Here is a 22,206-nt window from a genome sequence, read left to right as displayed (position 1 = left end):
TTTTTCTTTTATTCATTTTTCCACCCCCAGTATTTTCTATCTCTACCTTTTCCTCCTGGCGTGTTACGTCATAGAAGAAGAGAGAAGGGTAAATGATATAGGTTTAAAATACGTGAGCGCAATCTTTTACACGCTTGCCCAGAACCAGACGGAAAAACCGATCCTCATCACCACCCCACCACCACCACCACCACCTCCACCACCATACACCTACCAGTTCCTACTCTCACCCTTCTCTGTTTTCTGTTTCCAATCGAAAAGTCTGATTCGATTCACAATCAGATAGAATTTTAAGAAGTAAATGCAATTTTAATGGAGTAAATTCTATTATCCGGCATTTCTCTTTCTCTCTCTTTCTTTCTCTTTCTTTTATTGTCGATGAATTGACATATAACGTTTTAACGTTTAATCATTAACGCGAAAAAACCGTAAAAGTAACGAGTTTTCGTATTTATTTTTATTTTCATTTTCATTCTATAAGCCCATTTTTTTTTCCTTTCTCTTTTTTCTGGTAAAGAAAAGAAAAATAAATAAGGTGAAAATAAGAAGAAGAAAAAAATGAAGAAGAAGAAGAACGAGAGCGTTAATTACACTTTGAAATAATGTAGCATGGCGAGTGAGAGAACCGAGGCAGAAAATTTGGTAGAAATGAGCGGACCTTTTAAAAAGAGAATAAGTTATTCTAGTTTTTGCCAAATTGTAGGACACACCCTTATCTCTCTCTCTCTCTCTCTCTCTTTCGTTTTTTCTCTCTAATTCTATTTTTCGTTAAGATGAGCGAAGAAAAACGCCATTTATTTTGGTTTTGAAAAAACTCGAGTTACTTTCGCATAACTCGTGCGTGGATAATTTAATTAATTAAATTAAGTGGTACAAGTTTTTTTAACGAGAGAGAGAGAGAGAGAGAGAGAGAGAGAGAACCACCACCATCATTACCACATCTTGTCGGGAACCAACGATACGCCGTGTTGAAGTTCGTTAACTCTTTATTAGCTTCTTGACCTTGTCTCTGAAGTATACGCGAGTAGAATCTTCTGAATAAGGAAGAAAAAGAAAAAGAAGAAGAATTACTAAAACGAGCGAGAGAGTAAGAGATAACGAAAGAAGGAGTGAAGGAACCTTTTCTTTAAGAGAACCTTATGGTAAAATGATACTACACTTTTACGAGTTCTCGTAACGTACGCTACTGTGCTCCTTTTCCTAGATGTTTACACCTATTTCGCAAAATATATTTACGTTTCTTCCACATTATAAAAGGGAAACGAATGAGAAAGAGTGAGAGTATGTCTGTTAGAGAGAGAGAGAGAGAGAGAGAGAGAGAGAGAGAAAGAGAAAGAAGAAAAACGATGATGGCTCGACGAGCGAATAAAACTATGCAGAAGATTTGCGCGAGGCGAATAAATGAAATTCCATAAAAGTAACTGTTTGAAAACAATTTTATTCCTTTTAACGTAGACGTTGAAGTCGTAGAGAATAAAAGTAATAGGAAAATAGAAGGAGCGAAAGAAAAGAAAGAAAGAAAGAAAGAAAGAAAGAAAAAGGATAGAAAGATGAACGAACATCGAGTTAAGATTTTCACCTATCCTGAGAATCTCTCGAAGATAAGAATCGAAAAAGAAGAAAAAGGAAACGAAAAAGGGGAGAGATCTGAGTACTAAAAGGGAATAAAAAAAAAAAGAAAAAAAAAATAAGAAGAAAAAGGAGAGAAAAGATAAATGTGTCGTCATAGCGATGAGTGTGTACGTCAAGTAAAGGAAAGCGTGGCAACGGAATAAAAACATGTGCCGTACTTTTACGAGTTTTCGTAATGTGCAAGGCATATGGCACTACTGTGGCGGCTGGCACACGCGTCCTCGTCGTCTAGCAAGCACCACCTTTACAGCTCCCTCGTATATACCCAACCCCACTCCCCTCTTTTTCCTTCCCCCGGCCCCCCATCCCTATTCCCTTTTTCCTACCTACCCTTAACCATACACCACACCACACCACCACTACCTCTTTCTACTGCCCATGATTTCGCCCTTTTCCTCGACTTCCTCATTTCGTTATTCCTGCCACGCGCGCTAAAATCACCAGGTGGTAAAAACGTGCATGAGTAGGAGGAAGGACGAAGAGTTAGCTTCTCGTCGTCCTCGTCCTCGTCCTCGTCCTCGTCCCCTGTCCTTTCCTCGTCCCTTGTCTCTATACGATACTCACCACCCTTTCTTCTTTCCTTTTTTTTTCTTCTTCTTTTTGACTCGTTCTTTGTCTCCCTTCTTCTCTTTTTTTTTGTCTTCTTTCCCTGGGTAAAGGAACAATTTACTCGTTTGCAAAAAAATAGCTAACTCTCGAGGAAGATAATTCTTCCCCGTCTTTTTTTTTGTCCTATATTTGTCGCTTTTTTTTTTTTCTTTTTTTCTTTTTTTTCTCTTCAGTTTTATTTCCTTTATATTCTCAGTTTCTTTTCTCGTCCATACGTACGTGACGGCAACGCGAAATCTCCTTTTAACTACGATTCCTCATCTTTTTTTTTTTTTTTTTTTTTTCTCGCGAATTAATGGACGGACGTTCGAACGTCCTACCAACGATTTGCGATTTTTTATTGTATCGAAAGAAAAATGAGAAAGAAAGTACGATCCTTTATTTCGTTCGCGCGTTTTTTTTCCTTTCTTTTATTTGTTTTAATTATTTTTCTCTCGATCTAATTTCTCTTATATTATACTTCATATATATATATATGTTTTAAAGTTATATACGTATGCAGTATTTATTCGTACAATTTTATTTAGAATTACATTAAACTTTTTTACGAAGAGGAAATTTAAACCCCACCCCCCCCACTCCACACCTTAGTGAAATAACGAACGAATTTATAAAAATTGTAGATTTCGTTGGTTGACGTACGGCTAACACGAGAAATCGTAGGATTCTTCAACAATTTTTATTCATGAAAAATCGAATCCAACTCTAAACGTTTGAACTCGATTAAAATCATGATTTATACATTCGATTAAGATTATCTTTTATTCAAAGTTATTATTAACGATCAGAAAATGTCATTTTCTACTTCTTCTGCTTCTTCTTCTTCTTCTTGTTCTTTTTCTTTTTTGTCTATTATTAGAATGGCTTGATCGAGACAGTCAATTATTAAAAGGAAACACGTACCAACGACGTTCTCAAAATATGGCAGAATAATCTTCTCCCTTATGCAACGTTTATGCAACTCGAGTTGAATCCCATTCACCCTTCTCAATTTCAACAACTCGAACAATTTTGTAGATTTGGGTTCCGTTTTCGTCATACTTACTTTTCTTCGACATCTTTGCAAACTATCGTGATAAGTCGTTACGTCAATATTCGTTCGTATACCAAGGGCGAACTCCCTGATATTATCTTTCCAAGTTCTGTAATCGTCTTCTACGAGTTTGGGTTGAACATCGTCGTAGACGTAAAAAGATCTTTGACATTCGTCGATGTTGTCTACCAACTACGAGTTAACATGGAAAATTGTTTTTTTAAATTACAATTCAAATGCATTACTTTCGACAAACAATAAACACATTCAAAACTATCCATAATATGACAATTTTCTAACTTGATCGTATTAACTTTATCGATTTTATCGTACCGATAACGAAGAAAAATCTTTTTCGGAACACGTTTCGTCTTTAATAAAATTACAGAGAAGGAATAGAAAAAAAGAAAAAAAAAAAAAGAAAACAAACCAACGATAAAGTTAGAGAGAAAAATGTAAGAGTAACACTAACGTATCGCCAATAGGATGCCATAGCTTTCTGTAAATCGATTATGGCGTTTCTATCAGGTTCTTTGAAACCATGCAGTATACGAAGCCGCAGAGTTCTAGGTGGGCGTCTCTTGGTAGTTTTGGCTAACGGCATGTCGTATGTATCGTTACAAATTCCATGTCCGTTTCTGCCAAATGGAAAGAGCCAATCGTACGGAATCGAATACGTACTACGTACCAAATCCCTTCTGTCGGCGTTCGTCGGTTTGACTTTTGGAATCTGTTCGATAGCGTTTGGAAAGAAGAGTTGTTAGAAACATTTATTTCCAAGATAGTTTGATTTTCTTGTTCGTCTTTCTAAATATAATCCTCGACAATATTTTTTTTTTTGACGAAATATATATCAATATATATTTTCGTTTATCATTTAAAAAATATAATAAAAATTCTTAATAAAAAGGTATCAAAGGGAATTTGGACATCAAAAAAAGAAGTAGAACTTAATTTTACTAAGTTGGACGTTTCGTCCCTTTATTGGGACTTCTTCAGCAACTTAATATTTACAGTTCAGCATCTTTTTTTGTTTCAAACAGTTTTGTTGAGTGTTTAAATTATAACGGATTAATACATAATTTGTACATGTTTTGTGTTTCGAATATTAAAATAAAAATAAAAATGTATGTCTAATTAAAGAGAAAAGACGCTGAACTGTAAATATTAAGTTGCTGAAGAAGTCCCAATAAAGGGACGAAACGTCCAACTTAGTAAAATTAAAGTTCTACTTCTTTTTTTGATGTCCAAATTCCCTTTGATACCTTCTTATTAAGAATTTTATTTTTGGACGAGAGAAACAACTGATTAAATAATAATAAAATTATATAAGGGTTAAGAGAAAAAAAAAAAATGAACTGTGTTTACGGGAGATAATTGTTCCCGTTGAAGAGCTAACGGAGTGCAAGGGTTTAATCACTTCGTAGCTAAATAGATAAGTGACTTGTAAGTAGATATAGGGGGACAAGGAGTTGAAAGGAGAAGAAGGGGGATGGCGGGGGGTAAGGTGAAGATGAACATGCTATTATGTAGAATCGACGATCCAACCTGATGCGATTGTAACAATGCCTTTGATCGTAGTTCAGTTTCCAGAGGCACAAATGTAATCAGATGATGGAGGTTCGATCGATGAATGGAAACCGGAGGTAAGATGGCGCTGCTGGCATCCTTATTAAGGTGAACGATCATCTCTTCTCGATGTCTAATTGATCGATGAAGGTACTCGTAAGCATTGAGATCCCGATTAATCGACAAAATTCTGTATCGTCTAACAACGTCACGTTTCGAGAATGTTATTTTATGTTCTTGGCAATATTTTCCGTGATCGTTCATACGTTCAACGTTGCAATGTTTCCTTGGTCCGAGTTTTTCTTCCTCTTTTCTGTTCCTTTCTTCATCTTCATCTTCTTGATATTCTTGGTAATCTCTTTTGGACGTTGCCACCAGTACTAGCACGTCGTCATCCGGTGCATTCTCGTTGAAATCGAATTTCCTTGGCGGTCGTTCTTCGCGACTTTTACCACGGTAACTCGTCGTCCCGTCACTTTTAACCTCGAAAACGTTTCCGAAAAGATCGTTGCTCGTAAAGATCGTCGAAGGGATTGGCTCGGATCGTCTGCCATTGAAGTTATAGACGGAGGTAGACCTTCCGGCACAGGTGGCACACATCTCGCTACTGAAGATCAATTTATCCGATTTTATCTGAAGAAACGAAGATAGTAAAGAGAGATAAAACGATCGAAGACGGATGGAAAAGAAAAAAAAAGAGAGAAAACAAAAAAACATGAATAAGAGAAAAATAATAGGAGAATGAGAGATTATCGGGTACCTTCAAAATCATCATTGTCGTCGATAAATATAAACAAGAAAAATACATTTTTACATTTTATTCTTGTGAAAAATAAGAAAAATAAATAAAGAATATTTACTTGACTTTATTTAAGTATTATATTAAACGTCTCTTATCTAGACATGTATGCGTTTAAAGTACTCTATTTGTAACCGGGATTATCCTCCCATCGTCTCGTTTTATTTCAATCCGAGTGAATCCTCTTTCACGGAGAAATATCGATGCGCGAGCAGTCGTACTTTCAAGAGCCGACGGATTATTAATACCGGTTGGGTACTTTACTCTTTCACGTTTTCTCTAAACGTATATATATATATATACATGTGTGAGAACGTACAGAAACATCCACGCGAGAACGTGATTGTATTAACGTTCGTTATTAAATTTTCGGTAAATATCGAGACATATATCTCTATCTCTATCTCTCTCTCTTTCGGTTTAAATCTCTCTGGATAAAAATAGGAAAATGAAAAAATGAGAAAATAAGAAAACAAGATAGGATATTGAAATATTGTAAAAGAACGATCTCCATATTAAGACGCTCAGCTAGGATAGATGAAGATTTTCCGATATTGGAAAAGTGAATCTTTGGCCCCTATACCTTTCTTATCCTCTCTACCACCCTTTTATCCATATCTCTTTCCCTGTTCCAAACACGATGCGATCCACGTCGTTGTCGTGACAGTGGCTGGKGGTTCTCTTTGATTACCTTGAGATTAACTTTGCCCGGTGCCGAAACTTCGTAATGACCTCTTCGTGATATGCTGACTCGAAGATCGGTTGGCATCGATAGAGTGCAACTAACTGCTGACTGATCGTAGGATACACTAGCGTAGTTCTTGTGCTCGAACAGGGAAGTCAATAGGACCGAGACAAAGCCGTCTGCGATCAATATTCTCCTCATTTCATCATGGTATCGATCTTCACCGTTTAAGGGTTCACCATCATGCCAAAGAAATTTCTCGTTGTCGTTGTTATTGTCGTTGTTTTTGTTTTTGTTGTTGTTGTTGTTGTTGTTGTTGTCGATGATGTCGCCCATACCATCCCCGTCGTTATTACTGTTGTTGTTTCCAGAGTTTACTTCGAAAAGTCGATCATCGTGTTCGTATAATTTGATCGATCCAAAGTATCGTTCGAACTCGTCTCTCGTCCAATCGCAGATCAAAGGTCGTTCCTCGATCTTATAACCAGTCGTTATACGAGTACCATCTGGAGAAAATATAAGTAAGTTTGTGAAGTAATATTATATATATATATATAGAATAAATTTTGTTGATTTCGTTCCGCGAAGTAGTTAAGTTGTTGAGAAAAATTGTTATAACTTTTGATAAATTTTGATTAGTTTGTTATGAAAATACGTGATATTCAAAATATAAAATAATTAATATGAATAAATCTCTTATAAATGTGTATTGAAATATAAATCAGAATAGATTTATTTATATTTATTCGATAGCAAAGATTTTCGGTGTTTTAATTTATTTATGATATAGTTTTGAAAGAAATCAAAAACAACAGAATAATAAATTAGAAATGAGAGTATTTTTTTTTTTATTCTTTTTTTTTTAGAGGAAAACTAGTACCAGGGAAATGGACGATCAATTTCCCATTGGAACGGAACAGCATGTCGGTGCCGTCGGAGCGTCGCGTGAAATTTTCGTCTACCTCGTAGTCCGAGTTCGCTCTGAACAGTAATCGATCGTATTCGCGCACAATCAGATCGCGTAGCACCTCGTACCTTCTACCATCATGATCCAGGACATTGTATCCCGTCACTTTGATCCTTCCATACTGCATTCCCGTTCGAGCGTCCGCCTGATTTTCATTTTCCAAAAATTCCAATAACTCTCAGAGCCGTAGAAAATGTTATTTTCGCGTTTGGATCTCGTTACTCCCGTTTTTAAGAAAGAAAGACAAAAAAAAATACGCGATAGAATAGTCCGTACTCTTGTAATTAAAACGAACCGAAAAATAATATCGAATGATAATAAATTTTTTCGATAATATCCCAACATTTTGTGAAATACATTTGATTACGAATAGAAACAAACAAAAAGTAATACTTTTACAGTTTACCGACCCTTTTCATATTTTGTAAATACTGTATATATCATTTATAAGAAACATATATAACACGTGTTAAAATATTATCTCTAGAAAATGAATTCTACGAAAATGATGAGAAAAAAGAAACAATTTGTCAAGAATAATTAGACTTTGATATTAATTTGGATTGAAAACCTTCGCATTGAAATGTTTCTAATCGTTGTTGTACTCCATCTGAAACGAAACTTAACCATCAGTTCGTCCGTCGTTGTCGATGACACTCGTTGAACATTCTCGTAATCTTTTTCAAACGATCCATGGATTTGGGTTTTGTTCAATGTTCTTTTCTTTCGTTTTGAATTTACCCCATTCTGTTTCCATTGCTTTATTCCACGATCTTACAAAAGAAAAAATATTTCGATAAATACGTATTCCCATCTAACGAGAAGTACTATACCTTCTTCCAAATTTGTTTCCTCTGTTATAGTATCCTCGAACGATATGCATTCGACTACAACCCCATTTGAACGCAATACAATAACGCTATTGTCATGAAGAAACTTCAAAACCGTACCATTCCTCAAATATTTTCGGTAAGCTTCTCGAGAAACATCTTTGGGTCCTTTAGAAATGTATGATTGACGAATGTAAAAAGGATTATCAGGACCATCTCCGGTAACCGGTAAAATTGTCAATCCTGATGGCCAAGATGCATGAAAATCAAATTCTAAATTTTCCCAATAGGAATCTTTCGGGGTTGTATCGGAAATTGAAAATATTTTATTTCTATCGAGATCTGAAAAAAAGTTATTGGAAAATTAATTTTTTAAAAGATCAATCAGCATTAATAACATTTCATAGACATTTAAAAGATATTATTTTCATATGTTTTATAAAATAATTACAAAATTACTTATAAATTTTATTAAAGTCTTTGTACCTATCATGTTTTTATATGACATGCATATTAATTATAAAGTTACATTTAGTAGAATATAAAAATAGAAGGGTAGATTACAAAATATTGAGACTAATTAAAAAGATTTTAATTTATTTCTTACATAGAAAGTAAATTGCTCGGAAAAAAATTATTCTTACGTTCAGCTCAATACTTTTTAACCTACACTTGTTATATAATAATATAATATAATAAGTATAAAAATGTTAGACACGTCTTACCAATTTGTTTGCAAAAAGCAAGGACGATTCCTTCGTTGGTGGTAAGATGAAAAATGTTAGAGTTTGTAGGATCTAAAGGTTTTTCGAATAAACGTAAGGTACAACCGGAAAGTGTAACGACAATACGTAAATCTACGTTCTCGTAAAGCCACGTCTCGAAATTCACTCGTACGAATGTACCGTCTTCCGAATAAAAGATCTTTCTTTTTTCGACGATCTGAACTCTCAAGTTGCCGAGGTCATAGCCTACGAACTCGTGAGGTTCATTCTCTTTGGCAAACTCCAACGATAGTATCTTTCTCTTAGGTAGAAAAGAAGTGTCGATTCCATTTGTTTCTTCTTTTCTGCCCTTAGACGAGATTTTTTCACTCAACGTTTTACTACCTCTTTGTTTTCCCCTACCTTTGGGAATTTTTTCCATGTCTTTTGTTTTTCTCCCAGACGTATCCGGCCTAGTTGTATTATTTTCTTTATAACTTGTTGTTTGTAATTTTTTATTCAAATCTCGTGCTTTCAAAGAATTCGGCAGGATAAAATGTTCGTCGTCGAAATATAAACGAAATAGATTATCATTTTTCGAAAATGTAATCGCATCTATCGATGATTTGCTAATCCCTTTAATCGATTCTAATCGATACTTTTCTTCTTCTCGGTTTATCCAATCAATTTCTTCTTTTTTTACGTATTTAATAAAATCACGTAAACAAACGGGCGTACGTAAATTCGATACGATTAATTTTTCTGATACGTCACCTACAACGTAATCGTTACTGAAATACAATAAAATAGAATCCGTCGGTTTGAAATATCTTTTTTCGAAATGTTCGAAATCTTGAAAACATTCGTAGGTTGTTTGAAGTAGAATCTTTTTTGGAAGTAACTCGACGTCATTGTATTCTTCGAGAGGTTCTCTCAGTCTATGCATTCTTCTACGTCGTTTCTCGAAGACATTCTTCTCCAAATAACTTGGTAGCAAGATTTCTCTCTTATCTGTCAGTCCAAAGAGATCTGGACAGTTTAAGAACGCAGCTACGGGTTTCCCATAATCGATGTCAGTGTCGCTTTTCGATAAAAATTTGGACTTCTTATTTTTATCATTTTTTTTTATAGAAGAAATAGAATCAGTTAAAATTTTACTATGAGAATGTAAACAAGAAATAACTGACAACATTTGATCCTTTTCGTCTGTTTTTTCGCCCGACGAATCGCCATAGATCATCTTGTCGAAGATCAGAAAATGCAAGTAATGACAAATGTTCTCTTGACAGATTTCAACACTGGGATCAAAGTAATTGATTAAGTTGTTTATATAACAATCGTATTCCCTCATTTTATTATCTGTTAATTTTTCATGATTCAACCAACAATCAATTATCCTTGGATCATGATAGATTTGTAAAAATGCATCAGCTAAGGTCATGCCATTGGATAATTTTAACATCCCTTTGATATTATCATCCAAAGTAATATGATGTGTATTTAAACTCAACTTATCACCGTTGAGAATCAATTCGATCGTTAAATCGTTGAACTTTTCTTCGACGACGTTTTTATTCGTGTTAACCTTGTACTTTTGGTTGAGAAGTTTCAGTCTTTTATTAACCCACGAATCCTCTTTCTCATCGATACTTTTAACTGATACTAATACTTCTTCTTCTTCTTCTTCTCCTTCTTCATCTTTTTCTTTTTCTTTCGCTTTCTAAAGATTCAAAACGTTATCGAAGGGAATCATGTTAAACGAATTCTATGTAGCGTGTAAAAAGTCGAGATAGATCGTAGATAGAAACGACTAGCTAACCTTTTCATAGATGTTCTCCTTTGCCGTAACGTTTTGCTCCTGTAAAGATCGATCTGTTAGAACGTTTAAGTTATCTTCGACCTGCAGTAAAAGAGCATGAAGTAGTATTGGCACGGTTACGCATTCCGTTGGTAATGCATCGAGAATTGCATGGTAGACGTTAGCCTTAACTTCTTTCATCTCGTCTATGTCGTAACGCTGGATTAACATGCTTCTTAAGTAATTGGAATGCTTTCGAAGTAGATCGTAAAGATCGTATACGATAAAGGATACTTTATCGTAAATATCTTTCTTCAGGGTTTCGTACTCAAGGTCATCTGATGTTTCAAACAAAATGGGAGGCTTTAACGTAAGAAACGCTACGTTAGAAAATACCTCAACGGTTTGCGAATTTTTTAAAATATTCTTCAACGAACTCCAGAATTTATATAGATCGACCTTGTCTACGGTGTAAATTTCAGGAAAACGTAACCTCATTCTATCGTATACTGTATCTCGATTTTCTTCCTTACGATAATGCAATGAAACGTGTTCCAATTTTTCACCAGGTCGTTTTATCTTGAGTATACAAGTAAGAGGCACGCCAATATTCATTAATTCAAGGGGTAAATCGGGATCGTGAAAGCCCGTTAAAATGACGTAGAGATTAGGTCCGTCATGTGGTGCATCGTCCACGTAAATTATGTCTCGCCATTCCTCCTCGCGAATTCTAAGTCGCGTATTAGCTTTTCCTTTCAACGATTGATCTCTGTTACTCTTTTTTTGAATACTTTTGGATGTACCTAAAGAATTATTAAACACATATTCATTTTTCATTGATATACAAATTGTTTTAATCGTAGTAATTTATAATTTGTACTTGGATCAAGAATGGTTTGCATGATGCGATATTCATCCTCGATAGCTCGTTTCAATTCCTGTTCCTTTTTGATTCTAAGCACAGCATCAACTTTAGCTTGATAAATCATATATTTAATAACACGTGCTAACAACCAAGTAGATTCAATATTAGCTTCTAGTAACTTGTTGGCGTGATGGCAAACTCGTTGTAATATTGGACACTTATCTGGATCCTGTCTAGACAAGGACCAAACATTAGCTAACATTTTTTGACGGTTAATGGTATAAATTGATTTTCGTTTTCCCTCATCCGCAGCTTCGTTAAACATCGATACGAATCGTGCATGATTACTCTTAGTCTCGATCATCATCGTTACGACACACCACCAATGATCATCGTTAATTGCTATCGATTCCAATGGTTCTTGCCACGCATTTTCGTCGTTTAATTTTTTACTTTTCACCGAAGTCACCGTTGTTTTGGCTGATCTTTTCTTCGACATGTTTTTTTTCCCCCTTTTATCGATTCTGATATTTATTAACCTTAGATTAAAATAAACAATTGAATATATTATAACATAAAGTAATAAAATTAACAGATATAATCGAGTAGGTTTATTTTTAATATCTTTTGTTTTTCGTTTAATATTATAATCGAGAGAATGTCATTTCTTTTTATTAATAAAGAAAAGAGTGTGTGTGTGTGTGTGTGTGTATTTGAAGACTTGACATTTTTATCAGCTGACCGACTTTTTCCCAATTTGATTCCCCACAGTTCGAAGCATTTACATAGTAGACTGCAATTACTTGCGTATCGATCGCAATGTATACATTTTTCAGAAACAAAACCTGTCGATTACCCATATATATATATATATATATATATATATATATATACATCATGTGGTCAGCACTAAAGCGATTACAGTATACATTTTTAATGCACTCCAACATTGCAGACGTATGATGTTTCGATAAAAAAAAAAAGAAAAAAAGACCGTGAGAGGCATTTTTCATAAGATCGCTTGATAAAAACGGATGCAATTTATCAATTCGCATTAATAGCTAATTAATTTACTTCTTTATTGTCATTTGAAAATGATTAGAATTTGCTTATAAATATTTTCTACGCCTCGCTAGTATTTGTCATCGATGAATAATTATTTTTCTTTTTTCTTTTTTTTTGTTCTTCTTCTTCTTCTTCTTCTTGTTAAATTTTAATCTAAGCGCGAATCAAAAGTTAAATAATAAAACAATTTGGTCAGTTAAATAATCGAGTATACACGCTGATTACCTATCAAAACATCTCGTGGCAAAGTACAAATCGTGCAAGTTAACGTAACGTAAAATAGAATCGCCCTAGGACCGAATGCAAATTGATCGCGAAACGCAATAGCGTAACATAAATTGCCACTGCGGCTATGCGTCGTCTGGTGGTAAACACGGCAGAAAGCAAACACGGCGGTTTAGATTGAATTAAACTTGCCGCGTTTGGATTCTCCCACGTGCAACGTGGTGCGCGCGAGTGGTGCTGGTGCCCCCGATAGAGAAGTTTCATCTAACGTGAAATAGAAAGAGAAAGAGAAATAGAAAAAAAAAAAGTAAATTGAATGTGGAACTTGACATAGTGGATTGTTGACGTTCACGAACTCAATTCGTGAAATGAAGTTCGTTAATTTGGACAAAAATCGGCCCTCTCAAAAATAATATCGACGTATATATATTTACATCGACGTTGATAAAATACAAAAAAAAAAGAAAAAACAGGTCACGTCAAATTGAAAATTGTCTTTTAAATCATCTTTCAGAAAATGAAATGTATCGAAGTAATGAAACGCAAGGAGGATTAACGTTGAAGCACGTTGAATGATGGCTGAGATTAAAAGCATATTAGAAGGAAGCTTTCTAGTACAGCATGAAACGGGATAAAGGAAAAGAACAGGAAAATAGAAGTACGACGCTGAGAGACAGAGACAGAAAAAGAGAAAGAGAGAGAAGAGACAGTAGCTAGGATGGATACAAGCCACCATATTATTTTGGAAGGTAACGTCATGCTGCTACAGCTTGACGTATTACAGCAATTTAAATTACGCGATATACGCGTGGACTGTATTGTGAGAGGAAGTGAAAACACCTTAAAGCGAGATACACGGTCTTGTCAAATAAATGCTCGTTCCCTGAAATTGCTCTACTACTTTGACAGAAGACCACGTCCTTTTCATATGGTCACTTAGGTGTATAAAAGTAGACAGGGATCCTGGAATAGAACGTGTATACGTTCGATCTTGATTCATCAAGTTACAAACTTAAAAGGTATTCTCTCTCATCGATTTAACCATCTCTATTATTATTTTTATCTCAATCTCTCTATCTCCCTTGTTCCTTCATTTTCTCTTTATTTATTTCTCGTATACTTCCTAACTTGGCAGAATTAAATTGCTATTTTAAGAATGGAACGACGTGTAATACTTTATGCATAATTTTTACGTCTACTTAATTTCTTTCATTAAAACATTTATCGTGCAATCGTTATCTAATGACATTATTATGTGTGATCGTTAGAAATATTATTGTTGATAATAATTAATTGTCATAGACATACGTAGCGATATTTTTGGAATCTAACGATATTTCGTATCTTGATCCACGCAATTGGGAAACGAAGTCGATCGTAGATTCGTAAAAATTTTCAAAAATGAAAAAGATAAAAAGAAAAAAAACCATAAAACAGAGAATTAAACTTATGAATTAAAAATCTCATTTGAAAAATCATGATTAAAGTCTTTGACAAATCTTATGTAATTTTTGCAGAATACCAATTAACCGTATTCCGCTTTTTATTCGACTTTCATTTAAAATCTCATAGGAAAATTACTTTTTCTTTTTGTCTTTTTTAATCAAAAAAAAAAAAAAAGAAAAAGAAGAATATTTAAAAATTGACTAATTTAACTGAAAGAAAAAAAAATGAGTTCTAGGTCGTAACAAATAAGTTATAATTTGTATAATACTATTGGAATTAAGATCTCGTTAAACTACATATAATCATGAATTTCTGTTGATACTAATAGCTGTGTAGTTTAAAGTTTAGATCAGTAGTGGAAGCGAGTCTTTCACTCGTGCGCAGTCATTCCCAACCAATTTGGCTACGCGTCGCTGGTCGAATTTAATTAATTTTGATAATATTGTGAAGTTTATTACGCGACGGGTAGATTGTAGGAAGTAGAAGGAACGATTCGCTAATTTGTCGAGCAGTTTTATACCAGGGAATACGTGGCCCGTCACTCGAACAAAAGAGAGATGGCTTTACTCTTGTGCGTTTCGTTCTAGCGTGCTGTTACACGCAAGACGAGTTTTAACTTTAATTAAATAATAATGTCTCTTTTTGAGCATACTGAAAAAGGACGTACTGTCTCTGGCCAACGGTTTTAAACGAAAAATATCATTTTTATGACGATGATAAAAATTCATTGAAAAACAGCGATTTTTTTCTTACCTACGTACGTATTCTATATGTTTACGTATATGTACGTACGAGATATAAAACTTAATATATGACAATTATATAATATATATACGTAGGTTCTCTAACGGGTCTTTGAAAGAGACGAATTCTCGAGAGATATCTTCATCTCTCGAAAAGAGAAAAATCAAAAAGGGGACAGATAGAGTAACGATAATGACATGCACATAAATCTCGTTCCCCGGTCCGGTACGGAACACAATTTTGACGGACGCGGAATTAACAACGCAGCAACCTCTCGTAATTCAAAGTTTCGACGGGGCGGAATTTAATTCCGTCGATTAAGGCATCTCTTCTGCCGACTTTCATGTGCATTTTTTCAATGCGCCCGCGCGTCCTGATAAAACGAACGTGCCGACGTGACCGATGCGAACGATTAACGACGAACAAAATCATTTTCCAGAGACGTGTCCACTCGTTCGAAAATAATTGCCAAAGTCTCCGCCATTAATCCATTTATCGTAGAAGCAAAATTCTTCGTTCAAAGTTGTCGTTAAATAGTCCTACCGCAGATTTTCTTTTAATCTTTCTTCATCATTTTTGTTATTTTCTTAAAAATAAATAATACTTTGTTCGAGAAGATGGACGACCATTCGTTAAGTTACCTTACATTCAAAGAACTATCGTCAGCAAAATCTTGGAGAAATCTCACGGAAAACTCGATTCCTTTTTCCTGTAGTTGTAACATCTGCGATTCCAATTGTCTATTTCACTCGTACTTTTGGTTTTCTCAGCATTCGAGAACGATATGCGAGAGAGCTGGGTAATAGGATTTCTCATCCGACCTTTTCTTTCAGATATTATGAATCATCGGCCATGAAATTCGAATAATTTGTCGATGAAACCATGAATAGTTCGAGTATACATTATCTCATCGTTTGAATAATCGTCTTTCTTTTTTGTTTACCATAAACACGAAAAGAATACGAAAGAGAGAAGAAAAAACAGAGACGCAAAGATGAAGAAAGAGAGAGAGAGAGAGAGAGAAAGAAGGGTAGAATTCAGTGATGACAAAGCTTTGAATAACGTCCTCCTTTTACTAATTTGATTTCATCATTGTCCAAAAGCAATTGCAGAGAGAAACTGTAATGAATCGCTGCCCGTTGTCCATTCTTCCTGTTTATTTCCCAACCCCTTAACCACCCTCGTCACCCTGTCTTTCTCTTTCTCTCCCCAAGGACAACTCGCCGCAATGGCCACAACAGCTGCTCTGACTCCTGCTGTTGTTCCTATCTAGGATTCCTATTTTGCGGTGGTCACACGGTCTGTCCGTGGTTTCAAACGGTAGTCTCGTGTTACGTTCTAAGATTTTCAAAAAGATCATATTCGACGAAAAAAAACAACAAAGAAAATACATTTACTTGTTAATCATACAAATTTTTTATATAACATTTACAAATATTATTTATCATTTGTCACGCGAATGATAAAAATAATGTTGTTTGACATATTTAAATCGTTTGGAAAAATACATTTTCTAGATAATTAGCTAAAATCATGATAGAAATAAACACGCGACATAAAGAATCATGTGTATTTAGTATTCTGGAAGTTAATGCTCGTTGGAAAAGTCGTAAAGTCCGTGCACGTGGACCGTTACAAGGAAGATCATGTCCACTATCTGAAAACGAAAGGAACTTCTTGGTGATAATTCTTGGCACGCTCGTTGAAATGTTCTCATTTTTATCTCTTTTTCGAATCGTTTCGACAAAATGTTTCGCGTAGCACGCTAAGACACGATTAAAGAAAGATTTAAATCGAATCCTTGGCACACTGCAAGGGGCAACTTAAGACGTTCTTGAATCGTTCCAAGAACATAAGGTACGAAGAAGTGATATACGATCGTGTTTTCCAATGCCTCATTCTTTCTCTCCCCTTTTATTCGAGTAATCCATTAATCCTACAGATTTCAAAACTTATTTCTAATTTTATTCTCTTTCCCCTGTCTTTTCTTTTTTTTGTGTGTGTTCCATTTAAAGCAAATTTTATTTTAAAATAATCGCGAATCTAATTCGTCGTTCTCGTACGTGTAATATCATTGATTGGTGATTTCCATTTATAATATTACATATATCTGACGTATCTATCAAATAAGACGAATATTTTATTTCTTTAAACCGATATCAAATATACGTGACATTTATATTGAACGCGTATTATTTGATTTATTCAATATACTTCGTACGTACTGAATATCGTTTCAAATTACAGAGAAAACAAAATAGTTATCAACCGTGTGTGAGGGATGAATTTTCCAATCAAAGATAATTCAAATAAACTTATAACTCGATAGAGACGTAAAACAGAACTAGAAAAGCGCGATGAATGACACCATTGATTGGATGTTGTTTTAATTGAACGTATATAACGTATATATCCACAACATTTACTTACTCTTATTTATCCTGTAACAAATATATCATTTGAAACTATAGTAGAAGAAAATCTTGATTAGTAAGAAGATTATATTTTTCTTTTTTTTTTTTTAATGAAATCGTAATAGGAAAACGTTTAGATTAATAGAAAATGATGTAAATAAACTTGAAATAGAGATGCAACGGAGTAATAGTAGGTCGTAGGACGTGATAAGGACAATGCGGGAGATTCGATTTAAACGCTCGTTTATGGTCGACGAGAGAGTGTGTATGGAGCAGTGGGTAATTGCAGAATTGTCGAGATTAGACGGACGGTCAGACGGAGGTGAGGCAGTTTTCGAGCGATATCAGGAACGCCCTGGATATCGTCCTGGGTGGAAGGAGCGATGATGGGTAAGCTGGCGTAATGTGTCGCTCCATTTAGAGCAGGAAGTGTAATAACAAGGAAGGAGAACAACTAATGGTGTGTGGTTGGTAGGTATGCTTTGTAGAGAAAGGGAGAAACACAGGGAGTGATGTACTTGCTCGACGAAGAGAAACGAAGGTTCGGGTTATTGTGCTAACATCGACTAACTTCGAGAATCCTAGCCTACCTAACCAAAACACTACTACGCTATTGTATATATCCGTTTCACGTTCGACTTAATTTATGAGAGCGTAAATACTCGGCAAAACGGGAACTCGTCGGATTTCGATTTAAATGCCGAATGAGCAACTCGATCAGATCCCCTTGGATCCAATGAAACCGATTGAAACTGAAATGATCATCCCGATTGGAATGCGATTGATGTGGGGTGATTAGTTTGTAATGAAAACGTGATTTTAAATCGCGTATCTATTGACATTCGATTGATACGCTCATTCGAAAGATTATATTTTGGTTATTTCCGATTCGCCTTTTTTTTTTTTTTATTTCATTCGTTTATTTTATTTAATAACATAGTTGAAGTATTTAACAACGGAAAAATTAGTCGAATATAATCTGCATATTTCGTATCACACCAAAGCACTGGTAGTACGGTGTTTGTGTGTTTTTGTATGTGTGCGCGTGTGTGTGTGTGTGTGTGCTGTGGTAGAAATTGAAGTCGATGAGTTTCGCTTAGAGCACGAGGGAAGTTTATTTATCGATCCTCCAAAACTTCTCGTAGCTACTTGAACGCGGTACGTTAACGTTAAATGTACAAGAACATTCCCTATTCGTATGTATTTTAAACCTACAATGATATTCAAGACTAGACGAATGTTCTTATAATTTATCTTTGGAAATTATTAACGGATTACGAAGTTAGAATTACTTAGTCGCTTAAACTCGCATCTTCATATTCATGTAAAATATTAGTTTAAATATCTGCAAATGCGAAAGAAAATGATCCCATCATCGCGTGATAAGTATATTTAATTATTATATTTAATAAAAATTCTATTACATATTATATTACTTTCATTCGTTTTAACACTGTATCACTATTTTGATTAAATTTAAAAAGTCTTTTCTGGTCGCTCGACAAATACACTCTCATGTTTCCACTGTAATACACTCTCTACTTACGTTACATATACTAGCATATAAAAGTGCTTGGAGAGAGAGAGACCCAGGCGTGAGGGGGTAGGGGGTAGGGGGAGAGTAGAAATTCTGTAATACGAGCGATTTAGTGGGACGATAGTTTGAGTTCGACCGAAGCACCGGTGCTCTCAGCGATGACCCTGCCGTGCAATTCTCTGCCACTCAAACACGCGAACTCGACAAGGAGCACTTATCTCCTCTCCTCTCTCTCTCTAGAGAGGGTGAGAGTGAGGGTGCCCTCTCACCGCCCGAAATTCCCTAGACCGTGGCCGAGTAGTGTCCTTTCTGAGTCGTGCTGAGAGTCTGAGGAAAGCGAGAAAGCGAGGAAGAGCCAATGTGTCGAGTACTAAGCTCCGTATCCTTACACATTGAAACGGATTTTCCTACTTCTCTCTCTCTCTCTCTCTCTCTCTCTCTCTATCTATCTTTCTCTTTCTATCTCATTCTCTTCAGTATGAGTAGTTTCCTTCATCCTCTTACTAAGGAGTCACGATCAAACATTTTGGTGCAACCAACAAACGAATTCCTTAAGCAGCAGCAGCAGCAATCTACCTTAGAACTGAAAATGTATCAGCAGTTAATGTGACGATAAAATTGACGAGCTTGTCTATTTAAACCGGTTAACATAATTGGATAGGAGATTTGTTTAAAGTTAGTAATGGTTAGTTAAAATTTCTGTTCTATTTTTGTCTATTTCTCGTTTCATAGAATTAAATATAATAAATTGTTCTGATAATTATTGTGAGATGAGCGCCTACAAGCCAAATACTTAAATAGGCATTTGTGAAGAGATTGAACGTGGGCTCTGGATAGCTCAATGGATAAAGAGCAGTCGCCCGGAAAGCGGAAGATCCTGGTTCGAGTCCCGGTCCAGTCAGTCCAACGGCTCAATTTTTTCACGAATCCTATATTATATTATGATTAGTTGATTTAAAATATTTAAGCGTACGTTATTTTATTCATTACAATAATCAACGTGTTGATTAATATATAAACAAAGTTGATCTTAATGGTTTAATCATGCAACGACGTAAAATTTAATTAAAAATAAATGCTGATTTAAAAGATTATCCTGATCAACGTTATATAAGATAAACCGAGAGAAAACAATTTAATGGTACATCTTGTTAGATATGTATATGCATTCATATTCAGAACTATCAACCGAAATACCTAGTGTCGCATAAGAATTTCACGTTACGTCGGTTGGTTGGTCGATCGGTTGTTTGGTTGGTTGGTTGGTTGTTTGGTTGGTTGGTTGTAATCGTCAAACGTGAGCTCGTCATTCAAGCGTAACTACAGATAGCTCGGCCATTTGGAAGAAAAATTCTTTTTTAAAAGATAAAAGTAGGCTGAAGAAAAGAGGCTTGAGAAGTATAAAAACAAAAAAGAAAAGATGACAAAACTTGATATCAGGGTATTTTCAATGCATACCACAGCTTTCATCTAAGAACCGTTACGGAAGTAACGACAACGTGATTATAATTTAACACGAGCTTCGTACCTTAGAATTACCAACGTGCGTTCACGACGCAACACTTTCTCGCGGCAAATTATTCATAGCACATTATTATTCATACAGTTCGCGGAGTTCTACGACTAATGACTTGAATTAATTCGATCGAAGTGAGAACATGAAAAAGTTTTGCTAATCCGGTAAGGATTTTAATAATGAGTTTGACCGATTTACACTACTCGACTGTTTGCCGAAAGGGAGAGAAAAAGTGAACGAAAAAAAAGTATATACGTTTGTATACGTTTGTGTCTGTATATGTGTGTGTATGTGTGTGCGCGAATTTGTATAAGAGAAAGAGAAAGAAAAAGAATATTCGAAAAATCTACTTGTCTTTAGAAATTTCGTTTTCGTATAATATCGTTCTACATTCAGCAGCAGCAGCAAGAGGAGTAGTAAGAGCAGTTCCATTCAACGCCATTCTATATGCAATGGCTTTTAATTCGCTACTTCTCGCAATGCGCATTATTCAAACAATTTCACCTAGAATATCGTACGCTTCGCGCCGCGAAGAAGAAAATCCAATTCGTCGGATTAATTCGCGTAGTAGCATTCAAAGTAAAAAAGTCCTTAGAATAAAGCTTGCAATGAGAGAGAGAGAGAGAGAGAGAGAGAGAGAGAGAGAGAGAGAGAGAGAGANAGAGAGAGAGAGAGAGAGAGAGAGAGAGAAAGATAACGAATATTATGGATTATCGAAGATATGAATATATAGATTAAAGGTTGGCATAGGATAAAAATCCAAATTATAGTAGATGACTTTCCATTAAACGAAATTAAAATTAATATGTCGACGAACGATAAAATTAATTTAAATCTAACGGATTTGATCGAATGCTGATAAAATTCTCTGTATATTGCTTCAGGAAAAATATGTCGACGTTTCAGACAGGTAGGTACATTTAATAAACACGATTGACACTGTCAATTTATGTTTCATGTATAAATATTTTTTATACCATATACCACGATTCATTGAAATATTCTTTTACAATTTTTATTGATTAAATCATTTTTATACAAAACCTAGAAAAGTTTAGATAAGCAATAGTGAATTAATATCGAAAAGAGAGCCCTTCGATATTCATCCATACTTTCTTTTGTATATTTTAATAGATTAATTTATGCTCTCTCAAAGATAAGATCAAGTTGAAAGTTTTACAAGAACGACGTCAAACTCGTCGAATTTTATTCTAACGGAAGTTTCTCCATTGAAATTATACTTTCCGTTTGCATAATTTCGCCGCGTGCATCACGATGCAATACGATTACATTGGGTAGAAAAAAAAAAATAACAAGAAAAGGAAGGAAAAAGAAAACTGACCGATCGACCAATCATTTCCTCGATATCATTTTTTTTTCTTTTTATTCTTTTTTTTTCCTTTTTTGTTTCCTATTTTTTTTTTTTTTTCTTGTTTAATGGTATGAACACAAACATTGGTGGGATACGCGTGGTGGGATATCTGGAAAATATTCTCCCAGACAACGACGTAACCCCTTATGCGAGCTCTTCTATAGTATATTATTCGAACGGAATATTCATAACTATGCAAACGGTAGATGGAAATATCGTAGCTTACAGAGTCCCATTGTTTGATATCACGCATCAACGAGTGAGTTCCATACGCCTACACCGGCGTATTTTATATATTTTTAGATATATATATCGATACAGTCATCATAAATACAATATTTACGCAAGTATAGATATTTATTGTGTACGTGTATCTATGAGCAGATAAATACATAT

General features: G+C 34.9%; 1 protein-coding gene across 1 annotated transcript; it reads right to left on the bottom strand.

Annotated features, from left to right (window-relative positions):
• Positions 1-3,194: 3,194 nt before the first annotated feature.
• LOC106789951 lies at positions 3,195-11,990 on the bottom strand. The gene is made up of 11 exons (XM_014754533.1): positions 11,507-11,990; positions 10,648-11,429; positions 10,016-10,419; positions 9,459-9,910; positions 8,099-8,418; positions 7,208-7,439; positions 6,334-6,833; positions 4,823-5,476; positions 3,747-4,004; positions 3,287-3,466; positions 3,195-3,224 (listed from the first exon to the last, which is right to left on the bottom strand). The coding sequence occupies exons 1-11, from the start codon at positions 11,988-11,990 to the stop codon at positions 3,195-3,197; spliced, it is 4,296 nt and encodes a 1,431-aa protein (XP_014610019.1).
• Between the last annotated feature and the right edge of the window lie 10,216 nt (positions 11,991-22,206).

The sequence above is a fragment of the Polistes canadensis genome, unplaced genomic scaffold, assembly GCF_001313835.1.
Source record: "Polistes canadensis isolate GaletaPanama2010 unplaced genomic scaffold, ASM131383v1 scaffold_7, whole genome shotgun sequence".
NCBI lineage: Eukaryota > Metazoa > Arthropoda > Insecta > Hymenoptera > Vespidae > Polistes > Polistes canadensis.
The sequence above is the reverse complement of the archived record's forward strand: the minus strand, read 5'-3'. Positions and strand labels throughout refer to the sequence as shown.